At 35.9% G+C, this 14830-nt stretch overlaps 2 protein-coding genes across 2 annotated transcripts; one reads left to right on the forward strand and one right to left on the reverse strand.

The window, feature by feature from the left end:
* Positions 1-1029: 1029 nt before the first annotated feature.
* LOC114825411 (oleosin G-like) lies at positions 1030-1542 on the forward strand. Its single transcript, XM_029104059.2, has one exon. It carries the CDS (start codon positions 1030-1032, stop codon positions 1540-1542), a length of 513 nt encoding a protein of 170 aa, XP_028959892.1.
* A 2872-nt stretch (positions 1543-4414) lies between these two features.
* LOC103428315 (uncharacterized) lies at positions 4415-4912 on the reverse strand. The gene has a single exon (XM_008366421.4). The coding sequence runs from the start codon at positions 4910-4912 to the stop codon at positions 4415-4417; it is 498 nt and encodes a 165-aa protein (XP_008364643.1).
* Positions 4913-14830: the final 9918 nt, after the last annotated feature.

The raw sequence follows: 14830 nt of genomic DNA on the forward strand, positions 1-14830 counted from the left end.
TCACGACCGAAATTTAATAAAGGTGTGTGGAAAGTAAAAAAAGGTACGTGAATATCACCACCCATAAAAAAAAAACTAATAATTGGGTATGTAAAATAATAATAAAAAATTTAATATGAAAAATTGAAAATTGTGAAATTCCATGATAAGAAGGTGAGAACTACTACTAAATAGATAATAAGAGGGTTAAGCATCTCGAACAACTTTCTAAATCAAATTTGTAAATCGTATAATGTGTCATTAACATGAAATAAACACATTAATCGACCTTATATAATAATCAAATCATCAACAATTACGTCATATAATTTACAAAATTTAATCTAAAAAGTTAATCTCCCTAACATTATCATCTTCATATAAACATGCAAGTCCTAATAAAGGACGTTTTGACAATTAAGCTTTATTGTTGGCATGTAATTGAGTAAGAGAGTTTTCAGTGTGACCGTCACATAAGGCGGTACACCACGTGTCTCTATGTAAATGGTTGGATATGTGTGTTAAAAGATTAATAGCTTAAAAATTAAAATTTTCCACCACTTACATAAAAACATGTGATGTATCACCCGTATTTCCGTCACAACTAAAAATTTTCCGTAATTGAGTAGAGATTTACAGTAATAATTCAGTTCACCTGATGCCATCTGGCCTTCTAATATTCACCAAAAAGATTTGGATCAACTAGATTTCATCAGCCATCCAACTGTCACAATTCTATATGATTATATATATGGAGAGAGAGAGAGAGAGTAAAATTAGTATGATTAAAATTACAGTTTACCTAAACCACATAGAATCCTCCACGGATTTCTATGAGCTTTATAACCAAAGAAAAGGTCAAGTACTCTCCCACACCACACTCATCTACTGCTCACAAAAACTTGTTCCACCCTCCACGTGTTCCCATGCATGTCTCCATGCTCAAATCTTCCCCACACCTGTCCCTCTCCACCCCCTCTTAACATCTCCCGCACCTCTCTCTCACTCCCCCTCCCCCTCCTCTCTCTCTCTCTCTCTTTCAACGCATCCATGGCCGACCGTCACCAAAACCCAGCACAAACCCAGCAGCAGCAGAGAGCTCCGAGACACAGCAACCATAACACCCCGACAAATGCCTCCACATTCCTACGTAAACTCCAAGGTAGTGCACCCAACTCTACCCAGCTCGTCGGCTTCCTCACCCTCCTCGTCTCCGGCGCCATTCTCCTCCTCCTCACCGGCCTCACCGTCACCGCAACCGTCCTCGGAGTAATGTTCTTCACCCCTCTCATCATCGTCTCCAGTCCCATATGGGTCCCCCTTGGCATCATCCTCGTCCTCACTGCCGGCTTCTTCGTGTCCATGTGCGGGTTCGGCGCCGCAGCCGTGGCCGGTTTGTCTTGGATGTACAGGTACTTCAAGGGGATGCACCCGCCCGGTTCGGACCGGGTCGACTACGCAAGGAGCCGGATTTACGATACGGCGAGCCACGTCAAGGATTATGCTAGAGAGTATGGCGGATATTTACACAGTAAGGTCAAGGATGCAGCTCCCGGTGCTTAAACCTACGATCGAGAGCTATAGGATTTGTTTTCTTTCTTCACCGGTCCGGTTTATTGTTGAATGTTGAACCTGCAGATATGATGGACTTTTATTACGTTTCTTCTTCTTTTTTTTTTTTTTTTTGGTCGATCTTTTATTACGTTTCATGTCTCTGATATTTGGTTTGTTTCTTTTTTTTTTTAGTTAAATTTTTTTTTTTCTTTTTGGGGTCAGATTTAAGGGCTTTATTTAGTAGATGGTTTGGGCTTTTGCTCTTTACGTTGTTATGGTTTTGGTAGTGGAAGGAAATCCACTTGTGTGCATGGACCCAAAAAATATTTGACCTTTCTTAACCTTTTTTTCCTTTGGTTAAATGGAATTCATGAATTATTCTACTTGAACTGGAAAAATGGAGTAATAATATAGTTTTGCTAATACGACTACAATCCATCGATGGTTGGTAGTTACTAGACATGCCCTAAACATTATCTGATTGTAAAATAAAACAACAAAGCGCATGTTTGAAAATATTTTTAAAATGATTAAAAATAGAGAAACTGTTTCTGGTGCAAAACACTTGAAGTAGAAGAACTACCCAGTTATGTGTTTTTCTCGAGAAGCATTTCAAGTGCTTATTTCAAGTGCTTTTTTAAGCGTTTTTATTAAAAATTGATTTAAAAATATTTTTATCAAAATTTTTTTTAATTATTTTTGAAACTTAGCACTGGCATTGAAGTCATACTTGGAAAAGTTATCAAAGAAAAATTTCATAATTATTATTGAAAATTTATTTTTTCTTCAATTAAGCTATAGATTTGTTCTAAGTTATTATTTTCTTCTTGGACCCGAAACTTACTCTGAGTTGACCTGACCTACGTACGAGAGTCAAACCCAAGGACTTGGTTATTCATCGATGGATACTTCCTTGCTTCCTATCTTTTCTCACCAAATACCAAAAATGAAAGTCAAAGAGAAAACCAATTAGCAGCATGTCGCGGGTGGTACGAAGCATTCTATTTGAACAATCTTAGAACTTGATTTTTTTATTCTCTACTACAAATAATGTGCGTGTAATTCAACATTCAACGAAAACATTGTTTTCCTTGCAGATGACGGTAGACCAAAGGCATATTTTACATAAATAATTGAAGAATATTCATCAAGTTTGAAAGTTTTCATCAAATTATCGATGTTCACTTCAAATTATAAGACTGTAAGAATCGTGCATGTGACTCTGTGATTTATATACAACCTTTGGGCAACTGGTGGAGCCAGTCTTTTGTGCGTGTATGTGTTTCCGAGTACTTTGTTAGGCTAAGACTTAGGTAATAGGTCATTTGTGCACGTCTCTCTCTTCGTCTGACATTTAACGTGAAAAGAGATATCACGCAGGGAAAAAAAATATGAATATGTATGGGTGCCACATGCGAATTGTGAAGAGAAATAGGAGAGGATTTGTCACGTAACGTTGCACGCGAAAAAGGAGAGAGGAGTATGCACAAAAAGGTTAAGGGCATATAGGCTCTCAATTTGTAGGTAACTTTTGGTATCTATGGATTTATTTGTTCTTTCAAAAGGTGGGATTTGCATATGTTGTTTGTGTATAGGTTTTGGTAAAGGATTCTTGAATGGTTGCAATGCTCATTACCAGATTTATTATTATTAGATGAGTTTAAATTTTGAAATTTGTGTATAGTTATTATACATATCTCGAAATTTAGACTCATCTAATGTTAATAAATAGAGTGATGAACATTACCACCACTTAAAGGCGATGAGCAAAAATATTCCAAATATGTTCCCCTAGACATCACATTAGAGATGACCTTTTGAACTCTTCTAATGAATGATTATTTGTTCAACAAAATAGTGTAGAATTAGTATGCACATTTAATTGAAAAAAGAAAAAGAAAGAATATGTGACATTAGTATTTCCTACTTCCCATCATCTCTAAGAAGATAATATATTCTGATAAGATAGATTGAGATGCCACCCGTGCACTACTAGTGGATCAAATCGAGGCCTAGCTCGAATGTTAGTGCCTCATAGTGGATCACAATTTATTCCAAGTGCAGTTTTTGACAATAATTTGTTAGTGTTAGTAATTTGTCGGCTTAGAGTTTAGACCACACATTCATTTGGTAATAAAGCCAATAAAGCAGGCAGGTTGGCTAGTGGTATTTAGTTGACTGCGTTGTGCATCCGAATTCGAATTTCTCTACTTACAAATTAGTTTCAAATAGATAATAAACGAATGAAAATAAAATACACCCAAATAATAATTTGAAAAGATGGCAATCTCGATCATATGTTCAGGGAAAAAACTTAAGTTACACTACCTGACCAACTAATTAGTCTTAGTTTCAATCAAATTAATGATGTCGCATCATTATTATTTGTCATAAAAACTTTTAATGAGAAACATATCGATAGTTTTGAAAACTATGTCATTGATGTATATCAATATATCAGCAATCAATATCGTAATGATATATTTGTAACATTGAATGATTGAGCCAGCCAACTACTCAAGGATGTGAATGATATAAATGTTCAACATAAATAAAATCTAAAACCCACGAGTCCATTACTAAATTTAAAAATCATCCACAAATTAAAGGGGTTGCAAAATCCAAATGTGTTCCATATGTACGCACGTCCCCGCCCTATTACACTGGAGAAGTTCAACTACCTACTTCCGACGACGACGTCAACTGTGGCCCCTAAAACCCATACATGCGCCCACCATACCAATAAGAACTCACATGCGTGACACGTCACGACACAACAGTTGCAATACCACGAAAACGAAGCAAAAAAAACACAGACAAATTAACGCTGGAAAACATGTCGTCTTCTCCGACGAAAAACACTTGAAAGTTAACGGCGCCGTCAGTTTATCTTACCCCTCTCGAGGTACCCCGGCAAAGGACTTGCACGTGGGGACCTTATGGGAGCTCCGTTAAGTTTCTTCCCGTCAATATCGTAATAAATTACTCCCGAGAAATTCAACGGCTCGCACTTATCCCCCATCAGGATCGACCTCTGCCATACCCCACCGTCCCCCCACTCCTCCTCCTCCTCAGCGTGGAGGCGGCCCCTACTGTCCGATTCCTCGCCGATCTTTTTCCGGTGCAGGAACGTGATGGCCTTGTTGCTTATGGTCGACATTAGCTTCTTCGGCTTCCTCATCATCGGTGACTTATTCGGCGCGACTTTCGACTGGTGGTTGTTTTTTATCATGTTGGAGTTGGCGGCCTTCAGTTTCCCCGAGAGGCGGCGGGCGATGGCGAGGAGTGCCGAGACGGAGGCCACCATACGGGCTTTGGACTTCAGGCGCATCGAGGAGTCCGAGTCAGAATACTCGCTTGTATGCAGATGACGAGCCATGTTAGAGATTTTTAGCGTATCCGAAATACTGCCGGAAGGAAAAGTTGGCGGGGAGGAGGTGTTTGGGGGTGCGGGGAGTTTTGGTGGTGGGTGCAATGAGAGAGGTGTTACGTGTGGTGGTGGGTATAAATAGGGTGAAGAATGAGTTTTGGTGACCGGTTATTGCCGGTGGATGTTATTTTTTAATTTTTTTGGGTGGAAGAGTTGGGGGTGAACCGGTGGCTTTCGGGTTGACTTGGACTAGGGTTAGAAGTTGGTGTGTAGAACAATGAGAGCCATGATAGGGTGTTGTGTGACACATTGATATTTTGATGTACTTCTTGGATAAGCACAAAAATTTCCACATTCTCATAAAATAGTGCATTGTATTTGGAGTTATGATTCTTTTCATATTTGTTGCATGAATCCCTTTGTTATTTTCCCTTTTTCCTTTTGTTCCTTCCTTAATTTGGATTGGAAATGAAGGAAATAGAATTTCAATCTTTGATGGGTTTGAAATTTGATTGGAGTAGGATTTTTTTCCCTTCAAATTTCTTTTCCCTCATCACTTAGTACTACGGTCTAATGATATTACTCTTCACTTGTAACTTGTAAGTGAGAGGTCTTAGGTTTGATTCTCACGAAAAGGTGAATTTAAACCACATTATTGCTATACGTTGGGAGGCTTAACCTACTTCTCCGTTCCGTTTAGTGTAGATAATATCATTTGTTAAACAAAAAATAATAAAAAAATTCTTTTCCCTTGCCTCATCTCTTATTTGAATGGTCACGAGAACAAGGAATGTGGAAGGGAGATAATCATATTCCAATTTGTTTTCTAAATAGTGAAAGAAAATTAATGACTTTTCTTCTGTATATGTACAGTAAGAATTACGATTCCTAAATAGCCAAAGAAAATTATGAAATTTCTTTAATAATATTTGTCAGGCATTCTTATTTAATGAATTACTTTTTTGATAGAACAATGCTAGAGAGACCACAATTGTAAGCCAATTTATAACCCTAATGTAATCTTCTTTTCTTTTTCTTTTTTATTCTCATAACCTACTTGTTTTTCTTTCCTTTTATCTCATTACACATTTGTGTCTTACTTTAGTGCTTAAAGTTTTTGTTTATTTATAAAGCATGTGTTTAGTATATAAAATTGATATATACGCGTGTGAAATATGTTTTAGGCACCTGAGAGCCACAGTGAATATGCTTTGTAATCGTGCTGAGTCATGGTAATTAAAATCAAATTATCAAAATTGTGCATTTTGCTTATGTAATATAATAAAAAGTGACGGTCAGGATTGGATCTGTAATTACTAACTGTAACTTGCAGATGGGGTTCCACTTTAAGGGTCGTGATTGGTCAGCGTAGATTGAGGACTTTTATGTTTTGGTCCGAGTATATCGACAGACGTTTTTAGTTATTGCGATGCAAAGAGCTTAAGCTGAGAAAGAAAAGTGAGCCAAGTGGTGGTTGTGTCAACTCGCATTGCAAGTAGTTTTAGTGAAGTTTGCAATTAAAACTCGAGTGATGTTAGAGAGTGTGTCAAGAACATTGTTCGAATACATTAAGCGTAATAATACAATTAGTGAAGTTTCTAATCAATTGTATTATGACACTTGGTGTACGATGTTGTGTTCTCAGTATATTAAAAGTTTTCTCGTTAGAGAGATCATCTATATAAACTATAGTTTATAGACTAAATGATGTGGCGGTTGAGTTTGATTCCTTCTTTAATGATTAAAAAAAAATTTAACTTCAACCGCCACATAATATAGTTTACAAAATATGATATAATTAAAAAGATATTTCTCAAAGATTTTCCTTAAAGATATCATTCGAAGATACATACATACATATATCCTGCCAAGTCTTACCTTGTAAGTTGTAACTGATGTCAGAAAAGAACGGACATGAAACATATAGTTTTAAAGTGGCGGTGTTTCACATCAATTATGTGAAGTTATGCGAAAAATAAAACAAAATATGTAACATCGTATTATTTGATTTATAATATTAGAATAACGTTTCTGAGGGTGTAGGTAAGTCCGTCTCTTGATTGTGGTTTTGGGGCACATAATATTACATTACATTAGTGCCAAAGCCGGTCTTAGGTTGGACTGAGTGTTGCAACTTGGAAATGTGTTTGCGTAATCTCATTCATTTAGGAATTTAGGGCTCACACCAGATTGCGACTTGGTCTTTCCATGATTTTATAGACTTTTTGGTTTCTGATTTGAAACCATTATCTCTCAACCTGTAGTAGATCACTATATATATAGTTAGGCATGAAGCATGCATTAATCGTTGTTCTGGTTTGGCCACCACAAAAGTTATCTCCCTATATTTCTACCATCCAATTCCTCAAGTCTGAAACTAATCATGGCCCATTTCTGCGTACCCACAGTTTTCCTTTTGGAAACCCTGGGCAGCACGAGGCAAATTTGGCAGATTGAAATCATGCATATATACTTTGAAGGGGCACGTAGTGCGTAGGCTACCTTCCATCTCTAACATTTGAGTGATGAATAATTAGCAACTTATAGAATGGTTTATCAGGTCAGTTAACACTTATAAGCCGTAATATATATTAGGTCCATTGGATGGCAATACACACACACACACACACACACACACACACACACACACACACACACATGGAGTGAATCCGTAGTACCACTTTTTTTTACATAACTTTTGACACACGTTTTTATAGGGATCACTCCGTAATGTATTTTAACAATTGAACCGTCTATCTTTTAGAACATTATTCATAGATCATTCTTGCAAAACAATTTAGACAAATCCAAAACCATTAGATATTCATTTGTAGTGAAGAAAATAGACGGATACGGTTATACAAAAAAAACCTAAACTCTTAATCTAACGGTCGTGTGATTTTAGATTTTGGTGATTTTTTGGTAGACATGATCTTTGAGAGAATATCTAAGATATACAGTTCGGATTGTTGAAATATATTATGAAGTGACCCCAAAAAATGTGTGTAAAAAAAATGATGACACGGTTCCATCCCCATATATATTAAGGTTTATTTGATAATCATTCTGCTTCAAATTTTAATTTTCAATTTTTTTGTTATAAATAGAGGAGAAATACCTTGGAAGGGATGTAAAAGAAACGTACAGAAAATGATATACAAAATGAAATTAAAACCTTTGAACTATTTTAAGTTAGTTTCCTCCCGCCCACAAGGGATTGAAAACTAAAATCTAAAAATAAAATAGTAATCAAAAGGTATATTCAGTTTCACATATGAAAAATACCATACGTATTTCATGCCAACATATTAGTCAACTTAGTATCTGAGATATACAAAGAACAAATTAAGCCACCCTTTCGAGTCAGATTAGTCCAAAAGGCAACTTCCACATTTGTGATAATCTTTTTTAAACATACAGAACGAATACGACATATATCATCCCTCTTTCTCATAAGGGTTTACTGGATATGTTCCTGTCATACACAAGTCATTATAATGGCCACTAAGATAATTAAGTGGCGTAATCACTTGGCGATGGCGGCAAAGTTGACCTGAAAGGAGAAGAATTAAATCAGATTAGTTTAAACACTTGGATTAGTGAATATCTAGTCATTAAATTATAAGCTTTTCGGTGATCACGTTATTTATTTTTTAATATAACTTAAATTTATGTCACAAAGGTTGTAGATGCCGGTTGAGCAAGGTTCTCATCAATATACCTACATTCAGAATTTTATTATGGCGGTTTCTCAAACAAATCATGCATTACGTACATGACAATGCATATTGAGCTTACTCATTTAGCCTAGAATAAAATTGCAGGAAAGTTCTGTCTCGTAATTTATACATGTATGACCAACATGTTTCATAGGTTGTAAACAAAATAATGAGTAATTTTTTCTTTTTAAAAAGGGATCAGGTGTTGGTTTTGCCACAACAGTCTACCTGTGGATGCAAATTTCTTCCTCCTTGATCTTGGACAATTTTGCACCTACAAAACAATTAACACCTTAGGTTAAGGCCAAGAGCCTCACGCGCCCACGATGAATGGGGGGGGCTTTGGCCGAAGAACCTCCAATGCCAAAGTTAGAATTTAGAGAGAAAGAGTGTTTAGAGAATTTTGGGATTTTTGCCAAAGTGTTGGAATTGGCTTTTTGGTGAGAAATGAGAGTATATTTATAGGGATAGGAGGTGGCTAGGGTTTTTTGGGTTTGATTTAGGTTTAATTAGCCAATTTATTTGGCTATTAAACATAAAATGAATGTTTTGGTAGTTTTTTGTATAATTGGCTAATCAATGTCACAAAAAAGGAAAATTATGGTGAAAAAAGAAGGAAATGGCCGGCTCCCTTTGGAGAAGGGATAACCGGCCTTTAGGGTGATTTTTGGGCTTAATTTGGTGATGTAATTAGCCTTTAATATATTGATTATATTAATTGGTTGAGGATGTTATGGAATGTTTGAAATAAATGGCTAATTGAATAAGGAAAAAATGAGGTAAAAACATATATGGAATGAAATAGGTTTTGAATTGTTACCCAATTTGGGTACTCCTGACTTGGTTGATGGATGATTCTCCACTGCTCGCGTATAGGAAACCCGGTATGCCTCGAGGGTATTTTTGTCCTCTTTTGTCCAAAAGTCCACGTGTCGCCTAGTGAATATTTTTGGCTCCACACTACCTTTTCGAGACTATGAAGGCTCACAAAGGCATTTCAGTCTCCTCATATCCCATTGATTCACAGAGGCATTTCATTGGTTGTAAACAACATAATGAGTAATGACCTACCTTAATTATGTCGGATTGATTGTTGGGCTCCTCTGCCGTCTACCCTGGCTTTTGTCATAAGAAATACTAGTTTAGGTTTTTCAAGCCCAATGGCTACAGATTGGGCCTATATTTAACAGCTCACGCCCAATTACTAGTTGTTCAACCCCAATGTTATACAAGAAAATCCCATGTAAAACCAATTAATCACACAATTCCAAATGATGAGAATGCATTCTAGAGAAACCTATCCTCTTTAAAACCTATCCTCTTTGATGTGACCTCGTCTGCTAACAATGGTTTGTTATGATCTCGTTTGATGGTGATGACATTACATATGCCTCAATTGCAGGTTTATTATGTCCGTCGTCTTTGTGGCAAATTTTTATCAGTGGTACCTTTGCTTTTACTAATAGTATTAGTGCTTGTGGTAAATTTGTATCAATGGTACCTCTGCTTTGTGGCAAATTTGTATCAGTGGCAAATTTGTATCGCTTATTGTCATAAAAAAAAGAAAAACATATCATCTCTTTGATTAGCTTTTATGTTCTTTTGCTTAAAAAGAGTACTTGTGAGAAATAATTTTCGCATGTATATTCTTTTCCTCTCTATAGGCGTCCCACTTTATTTTTAATTATTGAATCTAATAAAGTAAAGTAAATTAAGAAACAATTTAAAATATGAGAATACTAAAAAAATAAAATAAAATTTACAGAAATCATTTTTCGATCTCCATTTTCTCATCTTTGGTTGTATGGCCACTAACCGTATGGGAAGTCAGCCATAAACCAATTCACAACCCAAAAGAACAAAGGAAAACTAATGAAAAATGTTTGAAAACTTTGAGTTTTAATGATAAGGAAAAAATAAAGGGTAAAGTGAATAGTATCATGATTGACTTTTTAGTGTAAAAATGTGGTTTTTCGTTAAAGTGAACAGTACCGGGTGCTTTTCGTTAAAGTTCCCAAAGAACAATTGCTACTTTTTCTATTGTCACACGCACAATACTTGATTACTCAAATATAAGTAGGAATTCTTAATCAAAATTCCTCAAAATTGTGTTCATTGTCAATTTATAGAACTTCGTGTTTATAATCAAAACCGTTCATATTATAAATCACCCTATAAAGATCACCTCTGCAAAAAAATAAAATAAAATAAAGGTCATTTAGTCATCAAACTGTTTAGAAGGAAATGAACGGTATTGGTAAAAACATTATAAACTGTCTATGTATTTGCTACAATATATTGCCTAAACGACCTTAGTTTTAATTTATTTTTTGCAAAAATGATCTTTATAGTGTGATTCATAGTATGAACGGTTCTGATCATAAGTACAAAATTCTGTGTTTAAAATATAAAGAGTTTTGAGTAAGAGTTTCTACTCATTTTTTGAGTAGCCAACTATTTTTCTTTTCACACAACAGTTTGAATCATCATTGTTCTAGAACTTCATATCACACATGATTAAAGGATGGGTCATTGGATGCCCTAACGCCAAATGAGTTAATCACGTGTGAACTCCAACCGCCAATAAGCCAAAGTCTAATGAGAGAAGGCATGTGATTAACATATTTTGACCTTCTTCTCAAATACCAAACCCCATGTTGAAAAAATTGGAATGAAGATCATAAAGCTCAGAAAAAAAATGGTCGTAAGCAGAAATTGAAAGTTTGTAGATCCAATCAATATTGAGCATGTCAAATTATCAAAGGGACGGGCAAAGGCCCAATTTCACTAACATTGATATTGTTCATAACTTGTTAATTACCACATATACAATTCGTCAAGTTTGAGGTTTTATAGCTCGGTATTAGTTGGAGTGGAGTTAGGATATTTAAATTCTTCTTTTCTTAGATATACGGTCGATATGAAATATTTCTAATATGCTCCTTCACATGGAACCCAATTTCACATGTGGGAGATCTACAGAACGGCAACCATGTGGAAACAAGGGGACTCACACTATATGCGGGGCCAAGGGACCCACCATCATTGTGTGGGGCCAAAGAGAACCACTCATCACGTGGCAGTACAAGTCCGCTCCCTGACTCTGATACCATATCAAATTATCAGAGAGGCGGGTCAAATGTCCACTTCCAAAAACATCGATATTGTCCTCAACTTGTTAATTACCACATGCACAATATGTTAGATGTTGAGTTTTATCACAAAAGACCACAGTATTAGTTGGAGTGGAGTTGTTTAAACTCTTTTTTTCTCAGATATACGGTTGATATGAAATAATTCAACATAGCATGTATTTTATATTCTTTTTTGATGAAGTGGAAATATCATTACCAAGGCAAAGATGCCAACATGTGTTTGATTTGACGTCATAATTCGGAAGATGCCCTCTGTAACTAAGTTGTTTTTCTAGATGAATCGAGGCATCATTGAAAAATCTTAACCTCCCCGTTTTATGCAAATTATTCTTTTACTCATGTCGCTAGTGACGTTGGATACATGATCTTCCATCAACTCATCTGTTCAAATTTTATAATCTATAAATTAATTTGTGTCTCATAGTCAACCCTTTCTAGTAAGCCTTGCATAAGCCATGCATCAGCCATGCATCAGGTAGTAGAAAATTTAATATCGGATTTATATATTTAATTTCGAATTGCTGCTTTCTCAATTCTCATCGTGACTCATAGCGGAGCTTAATAATAAAATAAGGATAATGTTTGAAAAATTAAATTTACAAATTAAATAATATGTTATCAATAAAAAATAAACACATTAATAAACACTTAAGTAATAACCTAATCATCAAAATCGTGTTCAAAATTTAATTTAAAAATTTAATCCCCTAACATTAACTATATAATATATGTATTGCTCATATTTCGATTGCCGTGACAATTGGCATGCCGTGCCGTCACAACCACTCCAGTTGCTTTCATTTGCATACCAACAATTAATTATTAATTAGAGTAAGACAGCCAAGAAATCATGAAATTCAGTGAGATCGATCGACCTTTCCTTTATTTCTGGCCAGAATATTCAGTGATCCATCGTTCAGCATATTGTTGTATGGTGAAATCTCTGTAGTCATACATGCACATGATGATCATATGAATGGAATGTACGTGAAAATTTATAATTAATTTGAAGGAATTTTCACGAATAATACATGTAAATTTTTTTATAAATATTTCACTAGACATTATGGGATTTATTTCCTTTTATTACAATGACATGAATAATACACAAAAGCTTAAGAAAAGAAATAAAAACTAAAAATGAAAAAACCTTGTCATCAATGGTGCAATGGGTTTGGACCGGTGGGAACAAGGCGCATTTCAGAACCGTAACGAGGGTTGATCTCCGTTCCGCCCGGCTCTGGCCGCACAGGCACATATTTGTAAGGATGATCCTTTTGACGTTGCTGGTTCCGGTGGACAAATGGGGCAAAGTCAAATTTAGAAGCCAATAGTACTTTCCGGTTGCTCAAAGTGTAACGACGATCGGAGCTGCTGAGAGAATATGCTGCTGCTTGCGTAGGGTTTATGTGGTTACTGCTATTTTTGGAAACGAGATGAAACCAACCGTGGACGGATAACAAGATCAATGAGAGCCAAAGCATGAGACTAAAGAGACGAGGAATAAGAAGTTTGGAAGCCATGGAAGGGTAGGGAGGGGATGAAAAATAGAGAGTAGTGCATGGAGAACAAAGAGACAGAGAGAGAATTTGATTACAGAGAGAGAATTTGATCTGAAAATAGTGGGAATAAAAGTAGCTAGGGTTTCTGTGTTTTAGAGAGAGGGTTGAGGGTTTTGGAAGCTTGACAGCTTAAATGTGCTATAACTTGTAGACCAACAAAGCTACTAGCATAAGAAATGCTTGATAATCTGGTAAGAGGGGGGGGGGGGGAGAGAGAGAGAGAGAGAGAGAGAGAGAGAGAGAGAGAGAGAGAGAGAGAGGGGTTTGTAAGGCAAAGGGCCAGTAGATGCGGGGAGGGGGGGGCAGGATTGTCGAGCATTCTTCTACCAATGAGACTTCCTTTGCGTTCAAGGAACCAATTAATTAGGGCCATCAAAAGTGAAAATTGTCAAACCTTTGGTTTATATATTGCGGTGACCCGAGAAGATGAAAAAAAAATACATGGGATGAGATTAGGTCCCATTACTGTTGCAACACTCTAGAGCAACAGCCAACATATCTGCTTAATTTGAGGATTTATTTTGTAGTTAACCTACAAACTCCATGATGAGATCGACTCATGATTCCGTTTTCATATTGATTCCAATGGAGTTTACTGGCAGGTTTTGAATTACAAGTTTTTTGAACTATGCAAATCTGAGTTAGGTTAGTAGGTCAAGTGTGATCCTCCTCTAGTATTCGAAATAATATCTCCCTCCGCGTATATTAGTATAGGATATTGCCTTCATCTTGTAAAATAGGAAATTTTGAGTTTTTTGAATTACAATAGTACATGTATATAGATAGTCAAAATGCCTAGTGATAAAAGACGAATTTAAGGCCCGTATTACACATGACACATCCTGAGTTCGATGATGACACTGGTGAATTACACGACGGTGCCCAATGGGAGGCTAAAATGCATATGTGAGTCTTCTCGACCCTCAGAAAGGTGGACTGTGATAACGAAGCCACCAATTGATCCCTTTTATGAAAAGAAAACAATGTGGGATGCCGGGGTTTGTGGACTTAGTCAGTCTGGTCTTAGCTTTGAGCATACACTAGGCTAGCTAGCTATGAACAATTTGACCATCACAATTGATCATATATGTTTGTTTCATGCTAAATAAACAAAATTGGAAGATTGACCTTTCATTTTTTAGATTTTATATATAATTTTCATGACTTGTGGTATCTTGCTTGTTTGACCTTATTGTCACGAGGGATCGAATTCAATTCATGTTCGAGTTTTCAATTCATATTCACACGGTTAGCTACATATATGCCATAAATATGTTAATGCACGCTAAGTAATTGCATGGGAGGAAACAATTCCTTTGCTTTCCTAATACTCTTTCTTTTTATATATTTTCTTCACTTCTTTCATTGGTTTTTGTAAATTTGATCCTCTTTTGACCTAAACAAAAGTTGGCAACAAAAATATATATTTGACAACTCAACTTTTCTTTAAACACCTAGCTGATTAATATAATAGAATTCAATTTTACTCAC

The sequence above is a fragment of the Malus domestica genome, chromosome 06 (assembly GCF_042453785.1).
Source record: "Malus domestica chromosome 06, GDT2T_hap1".
Lineage (NCBI taxonomy): Eukaryota > Viridiplantae > Streptophyta > Magnoliopsida > Rosales > Rosaceae > Malus > Malus domestica.

Excerpts from the sequence above, each read along its gene's own strand:
- LOC114825411 (XM_029104059.2), top strand. The coding sequence starts at position 1,030 with ATGGCCGACCGTCACCAAAACCCAGCACAAACCCAGCAGCAGCAGAGA.
- LOC103428315 (XM_008366421.4), bottom strand. The coding sequence starts at position 4,912 with ATGGCTCGTCATCTGCATACAAGCGAGTATTCTGACTCGGACTCCTCG.